Below are 25,174 nucleotides of genomic sequence, written 5' to 3'. Positions count from 1 at the left end.
ACTGTGCAACAACCACAAATGGAGCACATACCTCCTGTGTGAGGAATGTTTACAGCATTACATGTTCTTTATTTACTGAAGAAAGAAGCTAGTGCTACTCTCAGAAAAAAACAGTGCACAATACTGCTCCTGCTATATAGATTTTTTTGTACAGGCAAAGAGGGATTTCTGAATCCTCTTCCCAAGGCTTTGTCTTCATGGTGTCATTACCTGAGATTCCTCCAGTTTGGGTGGGAGCCTTATATCTGAAATGAGCTTTGAAGAATCAATGTAGGACATTTTCCCAACCTTTTCTCTCTGCCTCTGATTTGGAGAATTAAACATATTTTGAACATGGAAATATGAAAACTGTTAGATTAATGATCCTTTGTACCTAGCTTATACCATTCTAGATCTAAAAGGAAGCTCAGCTACAGTGTGTAATCTTGTTTCTTGCAATGTGTATTCCTGAAGGTTTTAGTGTAAAGAACAAAGAACCTAGTAAGCATGTATTTGAATGAGTAGCTAAGAGCAGAAACTGGTAGTTGTATTATTTTTCTTCTTATTTTGTAAAAAAGATGAGTGATAGGGAGGTAAGCTCATTCCTACAATTTTCCCACCAGTTATAAGCCAGTATGATGGCAGGGCTCATGCCCTCCCTGAGCCAAGCTTGCATCTTTTTGTACTGCTTTGTGTAATAGCCTCCCATTTTTATTGGCTTCAATAAATTTTTAGCCTCACAATTTCAAATACTGTCACTGGTGTGGTTAACTGCCTTTTGCAAATTGAATGTTTTAATACAAAGAACTCAGGGTCAGATTGAAATCTTTCTGATCACTGGAGAAAAGAGATATTGTAAACCAGCTGAAATTACTGAAAATCATGATTGAAAGCATGGGGAAAAATATTTTGATGACTTTAGGCTCATTTTTTTTCAGAAAATGGAAATATCTGCAACACATACTTGCTTATGAGATACAGATGTTAATATTTATTATGGTTTTTTTTTTCAACTTTGAATTATCCTAGCAAGCAATGTTTCACAAAGCAGTAGCATTACAATATCTGCAACACATACTTGCTTATGAGATACAGATGTTAATATTTATTATGTTTTTTTTTTCAACTTTAAATTATCCTAGCAAGTAATGTTTCACAAAGCAGTAGCATTATAGAATAATTTTAAATTTGAAAACTGAAACTCCAAGATTTTATATGATAGGCTTACCAATGTAACAGGTATTTCTAGTTCCAACAGTTTGATACTGAAGAAAGCAGATCAGAACTGACACTGTGAGGAAAGGTAAAATGGTAAAATATGCAATATAAGATTTTCAAGCTTTCTAGTGTCTGACAGCCATAAAATATGATAAAGGAGAAGCATAAAGAACAACAAAGTCTCAGTGAGAGACAAAAAAAGGAATTGAAAAAAATCTATATAAGCACAGAAATCCTGCATACAGACATTATGGGCTGCTTACCCTCCTGCTGCTATTGCGGAGAGAGACAATAGGTCAGTCTTGAATTGCCTAAACTGCCACATAGCAGCTTTGTGTGCTGGTTCATAGGAGGCAAAGACACTTGCTGCCCAAGACACTCCTTCAGCAACACACAGACCTTTATTCCTCCAACTACAGCAGTTAGTGTCCTTCAAATCCTGCAGATCCTGGTAGTATGCTTTCTCAGTTTTGAAGTTATAGGTATTCTGTTGTATTTCTCGAGATTATTAGTTGTTGAACAAGTTGTTTCCTACTATCTGCAGTAGGTAACTTTTATGTTTCAAAATACCTAAAAGGCAACAGTTTGACCCAGGTTTCTGAACATAAAACACTTCTCAGAGCTTTATTTACCTCTTAGGACAAAATCTTGTATTAGAACTGTTGACAATACCTTTACATTGGAAGAAAATTTGTGTCTGTCAATTGAACTAAATTCACTATTTTACTGAATTTTTTGAAGTAGTTTAACTGTTGCCATGGCTGCATTTGTAAGTGATGGATGGGCATACCAGCATCCTGATGCCAGAAACATCTACAAAGAAAAACTTCATAACTACACTCAGAGATCTTATGAACATTCTGAATATTCAAATGTAAAAAAATCTCTAAAGTGCTTTACCAGTATGTTGTGCAAAGTTTCACCTGAAATTTGAGAGAAGCGACTAAAGAATCTGGATTTTATCAAAATGCAGAAAAAAAAAGTCATATAAACCTATTATTAATAAGACTATTATTAGTGTTTGCTTAAAATTTCTGTTAGCTAGTAATAACTGAAAAGAACACTAGTACTTTAGAAACCTAGAATAACAGATTAAGCATTTGAACAATATTTTTAATCCAGGATTACTTTAGCTTCGTATTGTGCCCAGAATAGGAGAGGGCTCCAATAGCATTCTACTTCAGCTATCCAATTCTCATGTCCCCAACCTAGAGTGAAAGAGCTGCTACTAAGCCTCAGTGTTAATTTGTCAGCTCACAAATCCACACAATTAAACCCCTCCAGTACTTGCAATTCCATACAGACAGCTGTTAGTAGCACACTGGTCTTCTCAGCACACAGAAGTCAAACAACACTAGTTGTGTTCTACACCACAAAGTATTTGTTTAAATATAGTAGGAGGTCCTTGTTCTTAGTTATGTTAATACAAAAATACAAACATTACACAAAACTTGCTCAACTTTTATAAATAGTATTACCCTTTTTAATTTCACAGTATGACTCACTGAACAGCTGGAGCTGCTGCGTGTACTTCTGAGACAAACATCCTGCAGTTCACTTGTAGGTGAAGTTATCCTGTTGAAAATCATGAACAAAATATCCAGACTGGCAAGCTAGGACTTTGTCCAGCAGCATCCTGAAATGTGGGTATTGAGGCAATTATACCACAAATGCATAGTCTCTGAAATGCTAGCTCAAACAGATGCACCCCACAAGGCTACTGAAGGAAACTGGCACGTGCCCCCCAGCAGCGTCAGAAGAGCTGTTGTAACTTTCTAGCTGGCCAACAAGATTATTGCCTCCTTTCCTTTGCCAAGGGAATGGATAGTCCAGACAGTTAAGACCACTTCAGGCAAAGTCAGCGGGGCTAGTTTAATTTGCTGATGAAGATTACTTCAGATAATTGGCTTAATTTACTGTAATGGATTAGGGTGTACTGACAAGGTCCTTCCTAGCAGCAGAGCTGCAGAAGCTATAATCTGCTGCAGGATGGAAGGATTCAGTTTCTAGGTCTCTAGGAAGCAGTTTATTCCTATTTTTCATGCCAAGAAGTTTTGCAGTTCACAGGCACATCCCAACATCTTAGAATGCTTCCAAGACCATACTGGAATGAGAAACCACTGAAGGAATTGGAAACACTAATTCAAACTCTTTCAACTGTGTCAACATAAAAACAAAACAAAAAATATGTTATGAAAAAATGGATCTGCCCTTGTCACTGTGTGAGAGAAGTTTCACTATTTATGAATGGCAAAAGGAAATTGTGATTAAGGAAAGCAATTTTGTGCTTTTTGGCTCAGTAATTTCTAAGTGGGCAAACAGCCCATTAAGCAGTGTTTCTTCTTGTCAGTCCTACAGTTTCTTCAGTGGCTTAAGCTCAGGGAGTGTTAGTGCAGGCTGACCCAGAAGCACCAGAAGTATCCCACACCTCTACACAGGACCCAAATTTAAGCACAGTTCTTCAGTTCAGCTTTCCCACTTCTGACTTATCACCAAGATCTGAACATGTTCAATAAAAAACCAAAACCATCCACAGAAAAAAACTAAACCCCATGTTCCCCACAAGTTCCCCAACTTAACCTCAGCCTTACTGTTACTACCAGGAAAGTTCTTTTAACAATTGGTACTACTGATTAATAGATTTGGATACTACAGTAGATGAAATATGTATCATACAGCCAAAATACCCTAATCTGGAATTAAAATTTCTAAAAATAATTTAATAGAAAATTTAAAAAAAAAATCCCACAGACTCGAAACATTTAAAAATTATTTCACTTCCTCCACATCACATCAGATAGTGGAGAACTGTCAACCTACAAGCTCCAGTTTTGAAAGCTAGACCTGAATCCCACTAGGACCATCAAACATGGTTAATAAATTTCTATGATCCTTATTCAGATTAAATCCTCTAAAGCCTGAACTACCAGAAAAGGTAAAAAAAATTAATTCTTTGAGGGAGGACAGACAAGACATTTATGAACTAAACTCAGGTCTGAGAAGTAATGGATAGCAGAACAGAATCAAGGAACTATATAAAGGCAGTTGCTTCCTACAGATTTATGTTTCTTTCACTAGTACAAGTGTTTTTGGAGTCCTCACAAAGTCTTGGCTGGTTCCCCAGCTGTGAGGTTTCTTCCTGAAAAATCAAAAACCTGTAAACTTGGGGGTTTGAAGAATGTGCTTGAGGCACTTCAGAAGCTTAAACAGAATGGGTCTGTTTGCTTTCAGCAGCAGGATCCACTTTTAGCAAAGGGTAAAGAGCCTGTACACAGGAAACACCCAAGAGAACACAGAACCGACCCTGTCACCTGTTCATGACACTAAACCTGCACAGGCCTTACACTGTACAATATGATCCACAGAGAACAGCCTGTGGAGAATCAAGTTAGGAGAAATTTGAGATTGCTTAGATTTATATATTAATAGATAATTGAATAGCAAGTTAAGTCTCGATCAAAACAAAAGGGTAGAAGAAAATTCATACAACTGAAGTAACACTGTATCTGAGAATCTACATTTTTTTATTTCATCAAGAAGTGCCCCAAAATCTAAATTATAACATTTTTAAATCTACAACACAAAAATAGAAAATATTCAAAATGCACAGGAACACAAGTCACCTTTAATGTGATTAAAACGTCACATGAGATTTTTTTGCAGTTAAGTGGCAATTAAGGATGTGTTTTACAACACTGTATAGATATCTGCAAGTTTCCTGTACAAGTAGGATCTTCATGCTTGTGCAAGTCGTTCTAGGACTCTTCGGTAATCTGAAACAAGTTGTTGGAAGCTCTCTTCTAACTGTTCACGTTGCAAGTTTAGGTCTATTTGGTTCAACTGATTAGTCATCTCCTCTGGTCTTAGACACCTTCTCATCTTGGCAAGTTCTCTCTGTTTTTTCTAAGCAATCAAACAAACAGTAGTTTGAACACAGCCAGTAATTATCAAGAACATGGTATTTCATTACAGTGTTTCATTAAAATTCATTCCATTTCAGTATCTAGTTCTTTAAGATGTCACTAATCCCAAGAGAAGCAGTAACCATGTTTGATTAGTACTACATTTGTTATGTTAAAGGCTAATAGTTTCTGTATTGCCAATAAACTAGTGGAGGGAGGAATGGTTTCAGATTTTGTTCCTTAACCAAACAGATTAGGTGTAACAGTACAACTACTACTGAAGATGTATGGCACAAAAAACTTGACTGTAGAAATGTGACCAGGATATTTAGTCCTACATTAACATTAATTACACTGGTGTCCCATTACATGATTATTCAGCCAGAATTTCCCTATAACTGACTATATGACTATCAAAAATTAATTTTAAGCCTCCAGTACACAGAAGAAATTTCACAAACTCTTACAAATGATTCAAGTTAACAGGGACTACAGCAACAGCACTGAAAAGCAGTAAGATTATTTATAAGCATAAACATATTTGAGCAGGAAGATAAGTTGTCCTTGCTCTGTCACATGTGATTTTTTACCTGTTTCTTAAAAACACCTCAAAATACCTTTCTATTTTCTTTACCCAGATATACTTTTATATAGGTGATACCTATTTCTGAACTATTCAGTTCTTCAGGTACTTTTCATTCTTCAGTCTTCTCTAGCTTTGTAAAAGCAGAATATCATTCAACACTTCATTTAAAAAAAAGTATTATGTATGCCTGGTATCTTCCCAATAAATCTTTGCAATACCTATGGAATCAATGTAATAAAACAACAAAATTTCACCAAATTATTCTATTTCTAAAAGTCTCAAAATCAAAGCTCCTTTGTGGTCTAATTTTACACTTATCTCTCAAAGGAGTATTTGTTTTCATTCTGTGATTGATGCTGAGAGTCAGGAGGGAGGAGTGGAGACTACAGTGAACTGTAAATGAGTACAACCAGAAAAACTTTTACAGTATCCCAAAGATTGCACAGATAGGCAAAGTTCAGTTCAGAAAAAGAGTTCTGTACTTAAGTCCTGATGAGGTGTTCAAGTACATTTCTGGCCAATAATCAAGAAACCTTTCCTTGCTGACAGGATGTGAAAAGCAGCACAGATGTTTAAATTTTAGATTCACATTAGCTCTGTGTAGTCAAAATTAGTAAGGTACTCAAAACATATGATGAGCTGCCCAAAGGAAAATAGAGATGAGTACCTTCTGGCCAAGCTTCTGTCAGTAGAACAACCAAAACTTTATTCTAGAATTATAAGTCTGCCTAATTAACAGGAGTGTCTGTTTAGATTATATACATTAGCTCTGAAAAAAGGGTGCCAGCTTTTAAATGCCCAGTACATTTGATACTGTACCACTAGGCCACCTTTAAGTTCCAGATTCCTGCTAAAGAGCAAACTCTTCGCATGTTTCAGATAACCAGTTGTTGCAATATCCATTTCCCCCCTCCAAATATACTACAAGCATATCCAGGTACACAAGATTTTGAGAACTGCCATCAGCAACATTTTACCTGAGCAGCTTCAAGAGGATTCTTTGGGAGCAAGTTGTTGGGCTGGGCAGAAAAGCATATCCAAGTAGTAAACAAAGTATTACAAAAAGCAGTGCAGCAGTGATATTTACTTCCAAGAGGGATGACACGAAGAACAAAGACATGACCAAGGAGCTATGTCTACCAGCACAATCTACTAATAAAATGCAGTTTGTCAGAAATGGAGAAGCCACAGTGAAACTAGAATTTCACAAGCTGCTCGCCCTTTAAACTACCTTGGAGTGATGCCCTGTTAACTAAGATACCAAATTTTTTCTTTCCTGTATTAGTTCTATGTATACAGAGAGCAACACACCCTGCTGCACCAGTCATCCCAAGCTAGACATGCCACATGCATAGAGATCTCAGTGTCTTTAGCAACCACCTCCTTGCTGACGTAATGACTTCAAGGGGAATAGATGTATTACATATTTTTCCCCGGAGGTTTCTGGATATGGTTTTTTTCACTGCTACTGTTAGCCAGGAAATAATTGTAAGATGGAATACCATTTTTATTAAAAGAAAGTAGTATCAACTTAGAATTATGCTACATCTGTACAGCACTGTTCAAATGAAGTTATCAAATAGTTTATATAATAAAATGACACCAGTATTAGAATATGCAGTAATATTCCTGATTATATGTTTATAAAGTTTGGTTCCCCTGTCAAAATTGCCCTCTCTATATTAAAAGTTAGTTTCATTATATTTCTGAAAACTTTTTGAAAATGGCAGTGGGGCTAAAAATTATTGGAAATTGTTTAAAATGAGTGTATGAGTAAGCTACTTACTAGGTAAAACTACCATGAACAAGATGACTATATCAGAACATGAAATTTAAAATCAGGGGAAAAAGGAGTTGGTTGCTTTAAGGGCTCTTTTGAATTCACACTGAAATAATCAAAAACTAAAAATGCAATGTTCTAAAGTAGCAATATTGCATATTTAGCGATACAAAATCCATTCATTATCCATGCACTTATTGTGTGCAAAGACTGAAGTGGAAACACCTGCTAGAAGCACTACAATTGAAGCTGCTTATGAAATTTTGGATTTTGTCTACAGGACCTCAGTGATGAGTGAACTGAAACCATGTAACAGTAATGAAAAACATTTGCTGAAAAATCACCTTATTTGTAGTTGGCACCGAGTGAATGAGACAAGATGCACATGAAAGAGAATGTGTTTTGATTAAGGTTCTGGCATTCAGCATGACATGAAGTTATCACCAGATCAGATAAATGTTTAATAACTCAGTGCTGGCCTCTCATTTCTACTAACAGCCCCTGTAATCCCAATGTAACTACAAGCAAAGTTTTCCTATTTGGTATAACAGGGTAAATTGCTGCTTTAGGAAGGTTTTCAAGCTAATTAAGGTACTCCTCGTGCTCTGTGTACCTTTATATGCAGGATTTTGGTTTGCTTGGCAAGTACTTAACTGACAACAGTAGCTAACATTCTAGTTACAGCAATATACCTAGATTTATTTGTGGCCTTTTTGACTCTTGATACAAAGACTGATGCCATTCACAACTAAGATCTAATTTTTTAAATCTGTATCTCAAAGGATATGTTTATGCAACACAGACCGACCACACTGAAAATCCAGGATGCATAAATAATAGGAACTAAGAAAATTACTAGGTACTTGCTTGAATTTTACTGCTGGTATTATTTTATATTCCATCTGCATGGAGTTAGTCCTATGTTGATATGATTTAATTACTTCTAGCAAGCTGTTTTCTTAAGACCTAGCAAACAATTAGAACAGGAGTCTAAACTATACCTAGTCTGCAGTGTAAACTTTACCTCTCTTCAAATTTCTGCTTGTCTATTTAAGGTAAGTTTTTAACCTCTTCGAGAAATTGACTATTTTCCCTCTTAAACCTACCTGGGCATAATGCCACTTGTAGCAGATAGCATAAGCTTAATAGTAACCTCCTGCTGGAACTGGGCAGCAAACAGACAGGAGCCAAACACAGGATCTTCAGTGCTGCTACATACAAATGCCCTCTGCATCTGTATATACGTCAGCTGAACACTGCATAACTAATAGTAGTTGATTGGCAACATAATTGGCATCAACTACATTTATGGAAATTAAAGTAAAATCAAGTATAATTAGCCTTGAAATAAATATAAATGATACTTAAGTCATATACACCTTATAGGGCCCAATCAGTCTTCTTTTAACATCCAGCCGATAGCTTCTGGACTGTTCTGCATCACCCATATTTGTTGCACGCAATCGGAGAATTTCATAAACTCGTCTTGTGTGTTGCTAATGAACAGAAAGGAGAATAAAAACCACATCTGAATAAAGAGGTCACTCAACAGAACTGCAAGTGCAAAAATACTGAATTATTAGAGTAATTCTTCATCTAATCAGAAAGTGGGGCAAGGATAAATCTGTCCTGAGTTCAGTGAATATACATTTTTCTTTTTTCTTAAAAAACATTTTCTTCCATGCACCCAGTGTCTGATCTCTCAAGTGTTGCACCAGCTGTAGAGGTGCTTCAAGGACTTGCTGTAAGTGAACAGCAGAAAGCCCAGAAGCCAGAGTCCAAAAACGCTTCTAAACACAAGGACTGGAACTAGAGTGATGTGAAGCAATACCAAGCAGTATCCACTTTGCTAATTTTAACAATCCACATATATCTAGTGCCCTTCACATGGCTCCCTGAAAGTTATAAATATGAAAGTGAAACAACAACATTTAAACTTTACTGGGGAAGGAAATTAATTAGTAAATGGAAAAACTGAAGTGCTTTTGGTATCAGATCAGAAAGTACATCGGGGGAGAAAATTATGCTGCTACTATATTAGTCTTAATTTGCATTTAAGACCAAGTATTTTTTTTTCTGAACAACACAACAAAAATAAAGTGGTTTGTTTGCTACACCACTGCATGTTTATATACTGTTAAAAAACCAAATGAAATTTATTTATTCTTTCAGATTTAAGATACAGAAGGCTGTATGTAGTTTCCTTATATAAGCTACACCATTTTCATTAACACATTTGAATATGGTTCGCACTGCCCATCCCTCAAGGTTTAAAGTCTTCAGTATACCACACTCAAATATATTTTTAATTAAGCAACTCTGCTATTTCACTACCATACTCAAAAATTAATTTAATAATTCAAGATTGAACAATTAAATTTGTTGGCAATTTAACTCTTTCATTCTCCAAGTGTTTAGAGCTGCATTAGTAAGTTGTTTGCCACTTTAGCATTCTGCATTCCCAAAGCAACACTTACTTGCATACTCTTAAAAGAGATCAAAACCACGTCAAATTCTATTACAATAGAATTTGTAGGTAAAAAAGGCATTTATCTAAAACCATGAGCCATGTATCTCCTGATACATCCTTAACAACTGTCAAAATAAGTGAGAGTGTAAATTCCATGACTTTCTCTAAGTTTAAATTGTGTTGTACTAGTTTGATAAGAGTATGTCCAATTACATCTGTACTGATTTAGTACCTTATTTATTTTCAGTTTTTGTTGAGCTTCCGTCACCATTTCTTGACTGAAACCTTGCATTAACTTTACTGGGGAAAAGCAAAGCAAATCTTGACAGAGCTTTACAAGAACAAAGTCTCTAAGCTTCACATAGTTCTCAGATGGATCTTCAGCTAGAAATAATAAAAAAAGCTTATCAGCGTTATTTGTTTTCTCATCTCTGGTATGTAATTACAAAGAACTATGGAAAACAAAAGCAGATGCAGTATTCATCAGTATATAAACAACTGTGCTTAATTGTAAGCCCTGTTGTCAAAGGTTTCGATGTTTGACAGTAGACATCAAGTCACATTAAGAGAAATTTCTAATATTTTGTGTATGCAGTGCTGTACATATTGTATGTATGTATTGTGAAATGGACTTGTTTAAACACATTTAACTCCTTGGGAAAAGACTAGCCTATAAACCTTTTTTCTTGTATCTTTCATCGATTCTATATTTAACAGTGATACAACTACTAAAAGACAAACAAGAGGGAAAATGTGGGAAAGATAAGTGAAAATCTCCTACTGTATACAAGTAAATTAGTTGAAGATATGTACTGAGCAGGAGTTACTTGTTGTTAGCAGGGAAGGCAGGAAAAGGTACAAGAAGCAGAAGGACAAGATTACCCAAAATTAAAAGGCTGAAAGGACCTAGGCAAAAGCTGATTACGATTTCAAGTTACTTCCATTTTCCTTAAAAAGAGAGCTTTGCTATCAAAACTGTTGCTATAGAAAAAAACCACTAAAATGGAGAAGTAGCCACAGTTAAGATCAACATGAGCACATATGCAATTATTTAATGCAGAAGGAAAATAGGTACAACATTGTGAATGTGTTTCTTTTTTTCTTGCTTTAGACAAGCTCACTACAAACAAGTAGCAGGGTCATGCTTCCCCTTCAACACTCATTTTTCTGGAAGCTAGCATTGTGGAGTTTATTGCTAACCAGCTTACATCCCAGCTGTGTTTTCCTATAGTTTTGAGGTACACTGTAAATAGTTAAGCAGTTTTAGGATGATCAAAAGCAAAACAAAGCTACCAAGAAGGACTGGGATAGAAGCATTTGCCATGCGGTGTATATGGCACCACACAGCTATGGCACCACCAACTGTTTTTCTGGTTGGGTTAAAATGTATTGTGTATTAGTGGCCCAATCTTGTATGGCAAGCCTTATAGCACTTATTCTGCAAAAGAGATTGGAGAAGTGCACTAAAATAAATGGATTCATTCTTTTGCACTCAGAGTATTTAAAAGAAGAATGAGGCAGTTTCTCTCCAGTAAGCACTAGCAGCATACATTTTGCTTGTGTCAGGATGACAAGGTATAAGCAGAACAAAATATTTGCTGCAAATGTGAAACTAAGAAGTAATTTTAATTAGTAAATCATTAGCTTTTTCAAATAAGTTAATCAGATCTTCATTTCCTCTTTACAGAAAAGTTAAAGGCTTTATTTCACAATTTTAGATTTTATGTAACTAAATATCCTGGCCATATTAAGATAGTCCAAGTCCAATGTCCCCCTTAAAAAGGACAATAAATACTTCTCTAAGAGTCTTAACTTTCATAATTTGAGTGCCATATAGAATATTGCAAGCCTTCTCCTGCTTCATTCCACAAAAAATGGACCAATGTTTTAGTGCACATTTACTGTTTGCTACAACCCTGCACTTAAGGCACTGAGCCATGAACATGCTATAGGATTTATGCAGTTTAAGACGTTGCTCATCCTCAATTATAAAAGCTACATAAAAGTTTGTACTATTAAAAGCAAAAATGCATGAGGCACATGAGTTCCTGTTGCATGAACTAAGTTATACTCTTTCAGGCTCCCACGAACTGGATTGAAATTATGAGGTGGATTATTTTGTTACGATGATCCAGCAACAACGCATTACGAAAGCAAGTGTTCTATTGGGTTTTAATTAGAACGGAGAGTTGGTTATAACCAAGATGAGACCACACCTAGAACTGAATGGTAAACAAGTATTTGAACTGCATTTCTTCCTATACTAACCAGACTTGAAACCACACGACTGATGTCATGCCTGTGGCAATTTTCAGTGTTTGTTTTGTTATGCACATGGACCCTTTATCTGCCATTTCCACAATCTTCTGTTTTTAGGTATTTGTGCACACACATCCAATATTATGGATCAGCCAGCAATATGTGCTCCTAGAGCACAAGTTCTCTACAAACTCTCACTGTCTGTAAAATTTCAGCTTGCACACTAATATTAAATATGCTATTTTAGTTAGGTGTGTTTTGTCTCCTGTCAAGTTTGAGTTTTGGCTAACGGGTTAAGTTGAACAAAGAATTTGACAAAGCTTGATCTCGTGGCAAACTCAGCTGTGTATCTCGCAATAAAATAGTTAATTAGCTGGTAATCCGTTCATGCTAGGGATTGAATTTTCCTGGTGTGCTGTTCTCTAAGTATTTAAGAAGCTACACCATATACACTTCTGAAAACCAGGGTACTATTAATCCTGAACTGAGCCGAACTTAAATCTTCAAAAGGTTTTAAATTCACACAAATGAACATAAAAGTTAGCTTGTGGGCTAACAACCTGTCAAAGTTCCTTATTAAAAATTTAATACAAACCTGTTATATCAAGTACTGTAGGAGAAGACATATAGTATCTATGAACTGTTTCAAGCAGCTGAGCACCATGGCCTTCTCCTTGGAATGGCGGCAAGATCAGCATCTGGCTACAGACAAAGAAATGCATTTTCAGTTAAAACACAAGGTTTTGGAAACATAATGCAAAGTCTTAAAAACAAAACGATACTTTCATTTTAGACTAAGGTATGTGCAATCTTCATGTTAAAACGTAATTTTTAACAGAATCTTAAAACTGTTAAATATTCAAAACTTGTTTGAGATTCCCTCCGCTTCAAGAAGGGAACAATGAAAAAAAATCAGTGCATAGACAGCTAATAATGGGGATTTTTTTAAACAAATCAACACTATTATAAACAAGTATTGGGAACTTCAGCAGTTCCCTCTTCTGAAATAAAAGGCAAGGCACGAGTTACACCGCCAATTACCTTACACGTGGCCGGGTTTTGTCTGGGTACACATAGTAATTATAGACTGTCATGTAGCCTACGGTCGCAAAGAGCGTAGCTCCATCCTTATTATACTTCTCAAATCTGCAGATAAAACAGAAAGCCAAGCAGGTCAATTACAGTTGCGCTCCCATGCAGTGTCCATTTTCTTTTCCATTCTCCAACTGAATTTTCAGTGTCAGCAAGCTACTCTGTGAGGGCCCAATGGGTACACCTGCTATGTTCTGAATGTACAATTCACTTAATTGGTGTGCAGCAACTTGGATAAATCAGACCTCTTTACAGCACTTCAGTGCACTTGCCTATTATGAAGATGAATAGGTGGCAAGTAAAAGAAAACACAGGCAAAGCTCATTTTACTGTTTAAGCCTACATTCAGGGCTCTAACGGACAACAGCATTTAATTCAGCTCTATTCTCAAGCTTTCCCAAAGCATAATGGAGGAAAACTCAAGCCTCATAAACAATGTTTTTTCTTTCCTGGGAAAAATATCATTATACTGCTCCAATAATTGGCCAGCCACAATTAAAATGCAGGCTTTGTGGAGGTAATAAGGTCCACTGTTGCTTTAGAACTGTACTTACACTAGAAAGTAGTTCCATCTTTCATCATCTACATCAATAAAGCTAGCAGTTTCAATAAACCACATCAAGAACGTCTGAAGCCTTTCATGATATTCTCGAAAGCCTGGACATGTCATGTCAGCCTAGGGAAAAAGCCAGGAGAAGTCAGGTGAAACCTATCACAGATGCAAGAGGAAAATCTATGCAAAACCTAATTAAATTCTCTAATATAAAAAAGCATATTAATGATTAACAAACAGATAAAATTATAGTATTTATACACTACAGTTGATTCACGACAGAAGGTGCACCTCTGCAAAACAAAATGGAATTTGGTTACTCAAAAGCAGAAGTTTAACTTAATTTTCCATACCTTGTATATCTGATATGTTATATCTTCACCAGCTTCCTCATTATGAATAGAATATGTGTGTAACAGCATTCCAAAGGGCTTGAAGTTGACCTCCTTCTCCAGCAGAGACACAAAGTCATCTGTGTTTGTGCAAAAACCAGGCGGAATGATTTCTCTAATTTTACTTTCCACATCATCTGCCTGGAGATTACAGAAAGGGGAAGGATCAGTGGAAAATTAGAAAAAGACAGCATTGATGTCACTGTTGTATTTAAGAAATGAATGTATGAGACACATCGTATTTACCAGTAATTAAGAAACCAAAAAGGAAAGAGAAAAAAGAAAAAGCAAGCATTCTTGTTGTTCATTAGTGATCTTCCAGCAAGTAAAGAAGCCGCACTCATGAGATCAGAAATGTCACAATTCAGCCTTTTTAAGCATCAAAAAGCTCTTGGTTACAGCCTAAGTTCATGAACATTTTTATGTTTAGAGATTGTTATATTGGTTCAAGCTTGACTAAGAGCATTGGTAGCTACTCTGTAAGCACAGCATGTTCAAAAGCCAAGACTTTCAAGACAGCAATTCACCAAGACTATGCTATGCTACACAGTCTTGCAGAACCCAGGTTCCCAAACAAGCAGCTTACAAGAGGTATTAGATGATGCAGAACTAAGCAGAGAAAAAGGGACAAAGACCAAAAACGGTAGCTCCCAAATAGGAAAGTGACAGCTAGCACACTCTGGCATTCTTACGGCCCCCTGCTTGAAATGCCTGTCTATAGAATCAGCTGCAAAACACTACAAACTCAGACAACCACATCCTGCATTCTAATAAAAGAAAGTTTTGAAAACAAAGTTTGACATAAAATAGTACAACTTATGAATACTGTCAGCAAATCTGACCTGTAGTCTAACATACTGTGGAAGACAAAATATTCTGACACCAAAATTTAATTCACAGATTACTCTTTTCAGATAACCAGAGTTAGAGACTATCAGCTGAGCAGACTTCATAATCCTTTTCAGACCCCCAAAAGACCACTTGATTGAATACATTTACTACTTCTTTTTAACCATGAATATTTGATGAAGCTTCACAATAACGTATTACTGCTTCTCACCAGGCAATAAAACTTAATGAATTGGTCTCAACTTAACAAAACCATACTCCTCAATACAACCCCTAAAAGCCTGACATTACATTCAACAAAATGAGCTTACATTCAATTCAAACTTTCCCCTGGACAATGAATCCAGGTTTTTACTTAATGGAGTTTGCCGTGAGTTCAGCTGTAATGTTTGTATTGTATCTATTTCCCCAAGGGCGGACACAAGAACACTTTGTGTTAACTTACTAAGCAGCTCTTTCACACCGTTTACATGCATGATGGGTATTAGTTCAAAACCAAGACTCTTGCTACTTAGCATTCAAAACAGGGAAATTAAGATGCTTAGAACAAAATACACTACAAAAGGCTAATACAACATGCTACTAATTCCTGTCCTTTCAACCATGGGCCTTAAGCAGAAGCAATGCACCTGCAAATGAATAGCACTTTATCATTCAGTTACATTTTGAGTGTAGAGAAAGATAGACTTAGTTCAGCACAAACAAGTTTTATTCTTAATGGTTTGGTACTACCAACATTTATATTTATATTTGGAGAGAGAGCTATTAAGCAGTTAAAATACAACTCTACAGTACCTGGTGTAAGAACTCAGTAAAAACATGTACAGTCTTTACACTCATTTCATTCTCAAAACAAAGATAATTTGTTGGTGCCTTCACTATTCTCCATAAAGCAATATTAGCTAAAATATGTTTTCTTTGCACTTGCCGATTTAAGGGGGATTACACAAAACCAGCCACTTCTTCCGAATCAATGAATTACATTAAAAAACATATTTATATGGAACACAATTTAGAAATGCCTTTTTAAAAATTGTGCAAATGCATTGTTTACACAGCTCTTACTTCTGCACTACTGACGGAGCTGTAAGAAATGACAACTAAGAATCTGTAGCAATTTGCATTTCATAGCGCTGAATAAGCATGCAAAAAATAATCCAGAATTAAAACAGTATTTCCAAGCAACAGTACAATAATTCAGATGACATGTGGACGACATCTACAAAGGGTGAATATACAGTAGGAAGTACTATACACATAATGTTTAAGTAATTTTGCTTCCCCTCACACTTCTAAGTTTCTTCATTAGAGGTAAGAAGGAAGCCAAACTGTGACCTGCACAAGCATAAGGTAGCACATCCATCACTGGCTGCCACCAGATAAGTCTTGTTTTCAATACAGCAAAAAGAACTAAAATATGCCAGAGGCTTAGCATGATACATCTAGCAAGCACTAGATGATACTTCTTGATTCTACATGACTACAACATATTTTCAACTACTGCATTCTAAAAATTCTCTCCCCTTGGAATGGGGTCTGACACAAAAAAACAGTGTCTTCAGATACTTTTAGGGTTAACAGGATCTCTCCTTCTTACAGAGCAAATCCCAGAATCCTCAGTTTGAGCAGTGGCAGAAGTTTAAACCATGCAATTTTCTGAAATACTGGAACCTCAATATATCAACCACATAAAAAATAATTTATTTAATGAAAACTGTACTTTAAAATGGAAACATTCATTACTTAGTACATCCTTTTCAAACACCTCTCTCTGAGGTGCCCATAATCCAAGGAGCTACCAAAATGTGTTTACTGCCTTCCCTTGTGCATTTCTTTGATATTGGTGAAAGGCTAATTTTTTTTTTTTTTATCAGAGCAAGACACTCATATCTTACAGAACGGACTGGATGCACACAAATTTCTCCTGAGAAAAACAATCCTGTTGACTACTACAGCAATGTTTAACATAGGCAAAGCAACTTACAATGAAGCATGCAAAAACCTGAATTAAGCCAGCCAAGAGTTGTTAAGCTTATGGTTCATGGAAGTGCTGCCTGTAATGTATTACCTTCACAGTGAGAATCATGTAAGGTGATGACAGGAAATCTGGTATAAGCTTGTAACTACACTTGATTTGTAGCAGGAATGCTTAAGTGGGTAATGTCTCTTTGTACATCACATTTGACTCTAAGTAATTTTAATTTAGAGATTATTCTGGTACTAATAGGCAGCTATGACATTTGCATACTATGTAGATGCTGTTTCAAAGTGACTTAATTTAAAATAACTATAGAAGCATATTTGAGAGTTGAATTTCTCTAAAAATTGTATGCACATACTTCAGAGGGGAGAAATGGAGTGATCAGCAGTATTACATGACAAAAGCAACAAATACTGAAACAATACTTTTTAATTAACTTTTCTGCAAAGCAAATGCACACATTAGACGCAAAGCAAGATACAGAGTTCAGTGAAATACTTTACCCCATCCCATCATAAAATGTAGAAAAAAGGTAGATACTGGAACAGCTGCAAATCTCAAAGCAGCAAGCAATTCAGGGGTCATTGCTATTAATATTTACACTAGAAGAAAGCAGTTTCTCTTCAGTTATTTGAAAGAATTAATGTCATTCAAGGGATAAGTTTCATCTACTTTCACTAAATGAAGTGCCAGCTTCTGTTCAAAACATGATCATAATTTGCTGAGGCTTCCCCAATAATATAATTTCCTTAAAGATGGGTCTAAACCATGTTAAGATGCATAAATATGACTGGAGTTCTGCCTTTTGACATTTCAGGATTGTATCTCTTATGTTCAAAAAGATCTTGGAGAAAAAAATAGTGGTATTGGGATGAATATTTCTGTTAGTTCCTAGCAGAGACAGCAGCAGCTGCTTTAGCAATAATGAAACCAAACTCAATATTACAGAATAAAAACACCTGCTGTTGAATGAGCTTGGATGGGTATTTGGGTACAAAATCCTCAGCTGTGAATAACTTTGTGGAGCATTGATACCAACTTGCTTATAACCAGTCATGGTAAAGGCAGAAACTGCTGTCCTTTCTTAAACATCATCTATTCACAGCACAGGATTATCCATCATGTGTGGGAGATAGTCTGCACTTAGTATAATTATCATCAAGGAGGAGAGAGCAGCAAATAGTTAACTCAGGAAAATAAATGTTAATATGCATTCAAATCAACATTCTGCTGTAATGACAGCTTATGGTTTAATCTCTGCAAATGCGTTATCTTAGGGTGGATAAACCGACAGCAAATACAAGTGCAGGAGATTGACTACAGACATGTATTTTTTCCTACATATATATATGTGTATATATATATATATATATATATATGCATATAAGCAGCTTATTTGACTGTACAGTACTAGTAATGCTAAGGGAAGCACAGGGTAAGCAACCACATTCTTCCCCTTCAGTCAAGGCATGTAAATGCTCTGGAAAGCTAACACAAGTGCTGCTCAAAAAGATCTTTTTTGTTCCCATCTCAGTCCTTAAAGGAATTGGAGGAATAATTCAGTATAGGAAACAGGCCTTGAAAAAACAAACAATTTTGATCAATCAAAAAATTAGTGTGCATAGGGCAAGACAGACCTTGTTTAGACCTCCAGAGAAGTAAACTAGGTTTGCCATTTGTACAGAAAATAGATGAAGCAACAAGGTGCTATGGGGCAGATTCCTGTTTTATTTTGAAATTCTAGCACTGAAAGATTGTTCAATTTGATTTTAGTATGTTTACTATACGGCCAACAGCCTTTTCTTTTTTCCCTTATTTCCAAAAAATCCTGAAGATTGAATAACATGACCTTTTACTCCTAAGACATGTTGCTCTAGCCTCCAAAGTATTTCAGACATGTCCAGGAATTTAGCCTGTTGAACTGAGTATATTCTAATACGTCTTCAAAACAAGGAAGGGCAAATCTTTAAAATAATTTTAATGAAATAATTCCAATGTACTTCTCCTTTTACAATAGGCCTTTCCTTGAAATTATTTAAATCAACTCCAACGAATTTGAAAGTAGTAACTTAAAAGCAGTCTGAAGTCATGTTTGGAGAACATACAGACAATAGGAGAGGAAAAAATAAAAAAGCTACTCTACAAGTGTTTTATAAGCTCAGTAAACCTGCACAAAAAAGAAGAAACAACCAAACAAAAACCCTGCAGGTAAGTGTATTATCACATTCCCTTAAGAAAGATATAAAGCATACAAGATACCCCTACAGAAGTTTATAATCTCTTTTCTGCCCTACCTGTTCTCCATGTTTAGAGAGACACAGTCAAGCATACTATCTCATGAAGTTCTCACATAAACCACCTTTTCCTTCTCACTGATTCTCTCCATCATTAACCCCACCAATACTAGTCCTCCTCCTGGTCACAGTTAATATGAAAATACAAACTTGCCAAGTTGAGGTTTATTTTGTGGAACTGGCTTTGGCATCAGCACCTCACACTTGACTGTTCTGTTTGACACAATCCTAATTGCACTGTCGTCAGGGAATGGGAAATGAAGTTCAAAGCTTATTAGCTTAGCAAATGGAAGCTCTGGTCTTTTCCTTTTAGTTCAAACCATATCTAGGTGGGCAATTACTAAACCTAGAACTGAAGTAAACCTTCTCAATGTTATGTTAAAGACAGAAGCAAAGCTGCACTCACCTCTACACAGTCAAACTTCTCATTTACTCTTGATGTGTACTCAATGCGGAAGAGCGTGGACAGGTTTCCAGCAATGTAATACAAGAGGATCTTGAGTCCCTTGTAGCCAAAAGCAACTTCACTGAGAAAGGAGAAAATAACAGCCAGGAACTCGATACAAAACAAAACATTCACATCACAGCGGCTTCATTTCACGTGACATTCACATCAACTTTCCTGGCAAGGTCAGGTAAGCTCCCTAATAGAAAAAGGCAACCAAAGTGGACGTGTGCCATAGGACAGAGATAATGCCTTACACTGCTTCTGTTACTTCGCTCCTCTAGTGGAAATATTCTGAACTCGGTAAGGCAGTGCCTGTGTCCTTGCTCTGACAGCTCAGGAGAGAACACCTGAAACAGCTCATACTGTGTCTATGTTTTTTCAACAGCTTTAACTGATTAACAGTTACTTACATTAATTGATTGATAACATTTATTAAAAATTACTTTGCAGTGTAGAATAATATTTTGGAGTAAAGCACTTCACTCTATAATGTACAAAGCACAGATAACCAGGTGTAGCAATTTGTGGAGTTTTTAGTTGACAGATTCTGTTTAGTTATCCAGTCTAATCAGAAATTAGTACTTGCAAAAAGAACTATAGAATACAAAAGTCTTTTTTACAGATACGAGCTGCCTGAACACAAACTCTGTACTCTTATGAAGAACAGAGAATTTCTTTTCTGAAAAAAACTTGCAGAAGATAGTAATGTTCACAAAGAAACAGGCTATTTTTTATTTTGTTAAAGCATAGCTAAAACTTTTTTTAAATGGGATTTTTCTTTTATGGTAGTACATTCATAATTTAAAACTTTAAATGTAAGTGCCAGAAGAACAATAGCCTTGTTAGCTAAACTAACAGATCAGAGAGTTCCCTGATTACTAAAATTATAATTATTGTCAATGATAGCTACAGTAGACATCTATTAGTGTAACTAATTTATTACATTTAATATAGGTAGCTCATTCTAATTGGAGTACTTAGAATGCTTTCAAAAGGAAACTGAAATTAAGAAACACAACTACTTACAGAAGTCCACAGAAACATGCAGGTGGATTCTCCCTAGGTTTGTTTGGGTTTTTTTGGTTTGTTTTGTTTTTTGGTGATGGATTTTTTTTATCTATGGCCAGATTGTTGAATGAAAATACTGAAAATAATAAATGACACTTCAGCACTAATTAATTCAGCATACTCAAAATAAAATAAACAATACTTTTCTACCTACACTTTAGGAAAGGCTTTGATAGCAGCCTTCTTCTGGAGAACCTGGCTGCTCATGGCCTGAGCAGGTGCTACTGTCTGGATGGCCATGCCCAAGGAGTGGTGGGGAATGGAGTTAAATGCACCTGACAGCTGTTCCCCTGTGGTGCTCCCCAGGGCTGTGTTGGGGACAGTCCCATTTAATGTCTCCATCAGTGATCTGAATGCTCCCTAAGTCAGGCTGCAGTCAACACTAGGCTGGACAGGAGAGCTCATCTGCTGGACCTGGGTTCAAAGTGGCAGACTTGGGGAAGAGCAGCTGGAAAAGGAGCTGGGGGTGCTGGTGGTGGACAAGTGACTGAACATGAGCGAGTCAGCCTGTGCCCAGGTGGCCACGAAGGCCAGGGCATCCTGGCCTGTATCAGCAAATGTAGCAGCAGCACCAGGCCAGCACTTCTCACATCTTGCACTCAGTATTAGCAATTTTTTTTGGTATTTTTAATGATTTGGAAACCACTTTGCCCTTTGGGACCTATTAGTTTAATCTGGAAACTTTGACTTACTCATCTCCAAACACTTGATGGCTGTACTCTGGATTAAACGTTGTGTTCTCATCCTCCAAATCCTCAGGAAAGCGAACTGAGAAAATAAAAAGAATAGAGCATGACCAAGTCACCCACCACCTTTCATTTGCTTACCCACAGAAGGCCTGCCAAGTTCATGCACCTCTCTACTAGAGTCAGACAACTCTAGTTAAGAAACCATGTGAGTGTAGCACACAAATGAAATCAAGGCATCCCATACAATTTAGGTGCATGTCACTTGATCTACGAGTATCAAGTCAGTAATCAGACTAGAACTGAGAAATTGACACAAATGTATATATTTCACAGGAAGATACTAGAATACTTCAGTATCACTTGCTTAATCACAATATTAAGAAGTGGCATTACCTAGCTTCAGCTGAATTGCCTCATTTGTATTACACTTGTATTCAGCCAGCTTCTTCTCCATAGCAGTAAGTCCTGAAAAGAAAAGGTTTTTTAAGAGTTAAGAGGTGTCCAATCTCTCTGCCATTGTTACTCAAAAAATATATTAGAAAAAGGGTCATAAACCAAGAAAAAACACACAACACAAAACCACTGAACAAGAAAGATTAGAAAAGCTATAATATACCACAACGTGTCAAAGCTATAATATACCACACAGAGGATAAAGAGATCTATCTCACACACTCTTCTGGAACTAGAAAACATACATCTCTTTTTAGTTTCTGAGAATTAAAGTCATTGCTATAAAAACATTAAGTATTCCAAGATACTACAAATTAAATATATATTTCACATGTGTTACTTATAACTTGTTACTGAACAAGATATAACTTCTTACTGAATAAGAACTCAATATAACATGTTGTAAGTAACACGTGTCAGGACACTTCAAGTGTTTGCATTAAGTCATTTTCATAAACTGCTGTTAATGAACTACAGTGGCACGTATACCACTAGCAATTATTTAGCCAGCACTACTCTTCCAGAACGGATGTGGAAGAAAAATGCAAACAAACTATTTCATCTGATTTCCAAAGCCTAATCTAGTCCAGAAGACACGTTTCACCTCCGGTATATTCCAAATGCTTCACAAACATAGCCCCCCTTCATTTCAGAAGTACCACAGGAAACTTCTTCTACATGTTACTTCAGGCAGCAAACTTTACGCAAACACTTTCGGATTTTTAACTGGCTGCCCACCGCCGGCAAACTCGTGGCCAGGGACACAGACTCTGGTTTGGCACGACCAGCCCGTGGGAGCCATAAGCCCGAAGACACGCAGGAGCAGGACCACGGCAGCCGGGCGGCAGAGGCAGCCGGGCTCCCCTCCCTCACAGCCGATCCCCCGCCCACCCGCATCCGCCGCTCCTGAGCTCACGCTCCGCTGCCCCGCGCCCCGGTCACGGCGCTACCCCCGGCCCCCCTGCCCGTCACGGCGAGGCTGCGGCAGCTCCCGGGCCCCGGGCCGGGACTCACCCGCCATGGCCGAGCCCCGCGCGCAGCGAATCAACCCGCGCGCCCGCCCGGCGGAAATGGGAGCGCGCGCACACGCGCTTCCGCTTCCGCCCGCCGAAACGCGGCGGGGAGCCAATGGCTGCCCCGTGCGGCGCGCGCAGGGCGCGCGCATGCCCAGCGCTGCCTCGAGCCTCGTTATGGCTCGCGTGGCCGGCCCCGCCCCGCCCGTCCAGAACGCAGGCCGGCCGGCGCGCGTGCGCAGTGGTGCTCGTCTCTCACGTGCGGCGGCTCCGCCGGTGCCGCTCCCCGGTGCCGCCGGCCTCGACCGGCCCCAGTGCGGGGCGCATGGAGCGCTCCCCTGGCTCGGCAAACACCTGCCGACGGGCCGCCTCCGCTCCTTCTTCACGCACGGACCTCTTTGCTCATTGCTGCGGTTCCGCTGTGGCCGAGCGACCAACCGGATCTTTGTCACTAATGAAAAATAAAACACTCCATGCTGAACCGCTTGCTGCAGGAAGGACCACGGGGATTTCTGCCATTATCTTCCAAAGGCCTGGCTTCTGATGCACGTTGCTGCTTGCTGTACTGGTTTGGCCTGGGGTAGAATGATTATTCACAGTGTGGGGGTAGCAAGTTCGATCTTTGAGGGCCCCTTCCAACTCAGCTTATTCTGTGATTTGTGCCGAACACAGCATGGATAACACAGAGATGTTTTTGATATTGCTGAGCAGGGCTTGCATTGAGCCAAGGCATTTGCTGCTTTTTGTACTGCTATGCTGGTAAGGATAGTGAGGCTGAATGAAAGGTTGGGAAGAGACACAGCTGAGACGGGTGTCCCCAAGTGACAAAGGGATATTTTTGACCAGATGGCATCATGCTCAGTATATAAGGTGAGGAGAGGAAGGAAGAACGGAGGGGATGTTTGGGGTGATCATGTTTGTCTTCCCAGGTAACTACTACAGGCAATGGAGCCCTGCTCTCCTGCAGATGGTTGAACACCTTCCTACCCATGGGAAGCAGTGAATTAATACCTTTTTTTGCTTTGCTTGTATGTGTGGCTTTTGCTTTTCCTATTGAACTGTTTGTATCTCAACCCACAGGTTTTCTACTTTTTACCCTTCCAGTTCTCTCACCAGTCCTGCGGGTGGGGGAAGAAGTGAGTGACCATGTGCATCTTGGCTGCTGGCTAGGGTCAAACCATGGCACTGCAGCTACCTATTCCTGTATATATATGGATTTGTTCAGCAAGTAGCTTAGGTGGTCTGATGCTTATCTAATAGGCTGATTTTTAGCAAAACTGTTCCTGGGACATAGGCATATGTGTAGTATATGAACTCTCAAGTTATATGCAGAAAGTTTTTGATGACGCATAACTAAAAAAAGTTGTTCACCAGACACAAGTTGTTTTAAACTTAAGTGAGTCATTGTTTCATGAATACCATTATAAGCTACCAGTAACAGTATTGTATTTTAATATCTCACTGTGTTATTTGAGGAGTACCAGAATCTGCCCTTTTTGTCTTTTCCAGTGGCATCTAATAAAAGACACTTTGTTGGGCCCTTGAAATAGCACAGCAAGACAAAATACGCAGTATTATTTAAGTCGGGTTTTATTAGCACTGTGATTGAACTGCTGGAATAAAGTATAAACCTTCCCTTTCTTAAGGCTTTGGCCTGCATGCCTTTCATTTTGAAGTATAAACCATATACGTGCTCTGCTAATAAAGGATTATAAGACCCTGTCAGAAGTTTTCTGAATTCCAGACAGATTTTGGGCCTCTGGTTCTATGTTTCAAGTACGGAGCTACAACCGATTTGCAGCCAAGCTGCCAGAACCTAAGTCTATGAGCAGTTTCGGCACTTGAAACTAACAGGTACACACACCTCTGCTGACCTCAGGGGCACGGCTGCATCTGTTACGCCAGAAATGAGATTCAGCAGCATTTAAAGAGGCTCCGTTTTGCACTGTGCAGGTGCAGAGGCCCCACAGCCGCGCCGCCGCTGCCCCGGCGGGGCGGGGCAGGGCACTGAGATTCAGCAGCATTTAAAGAGGCTCCGTTTTGCACTGTGCAGGTGCTTCCAGCAGGCCGCCGCCGAGGTCCCACAGCCGCGCCGCCGCTGCCCCGGCGGGGCAGACGCAGGGCAGGGCGGGGCAGGGCAGGGCGCTC

At 38.1% G+C, this 25,174-nt stretch overlaps 1 protein-coding gene and 1 long non-coding RNA gene across 3 annotated transcripts; one reads left to right on the top strand and one right to left on the bottom strand.

The window, feature by feature from the left end:
* Positions 1-4,704: 4,704 nt before the first annotated feature.
* Positions 4,705-23,142, bottom strand: HAT1 (histone acetyltransferase 1). 2 transcript variants are annotated; one of them, XM_041403588.1, is made up of 11 exons: positions 23,028-23,142; positions 21,954-22,025; positions 21,564-21,639; positions 19,762-19,882; positions 14,193-14,372; positions 13,841-13,962; positions 13,236-13,340; positions 12,790-12,896; positions 10,168-10,319; positions 8,845-8,961; positions 4,705-5,100 (listed from the first exon to the last, which is right to left on the bottom strand). In XM_041403588.1, exons 1-11 carry the CDS (start codon positions 23,032-23,034, stop codon positions 4,933-4,935), a joined length of 1,227 nt encoding a protein of 408 aa, XP_041259522.1. In that variant the 5' UTR covers positions 23,035-23,142; the 3' UTR covers positions 4,705-4,932. The 2 variants fall into 2 exon arrangements, with proteins under 2 accessions (XP_041259522.1, XP_041259523.1); XM_041403589.1 differs by having other exon boundaries at positions 19,762-19,877; positions 23,028-23,088.
* Positions 23,143-23,299: 157 nt separating this feature from the next.
* On the top strand, positions 23,300-25,152 carry LOC121335439. The gene is made up of 3 exons (XR_005952571.1): positions 23,300-23,896; positions 24,673-24,880; positions 25,080-25,152. It is a non-coding gene; the product is annotated as an uncharacterized LOC121335439 (long non-coding RNA).
* Positions 25,153-25,174: the final 22 nt, after the last annotated feature.

The sequence above is a fragment of the Onychostruthus taczanowskii genome, unplaced genomic scaffold (genome assembly GCF_017590055.1).
Source record: "Onychostruthus taczanowskii isolate IOZ18803 unplaced genomic scaffold, ASM1759005v1 scaffold20, whole genome shotgun sequence".
In the NCBI taxonomy this organism is placed as follows: domain Eukaryota; kingdom Metazoa; phylum Chordata; class Aves; order Passeriformes; family Passeridae; genus Onychostruthus; species Onychostruthus taczanowskii.
This window is presented reverse-complemented; position numbering and strand designations above follow the sequence as displayed.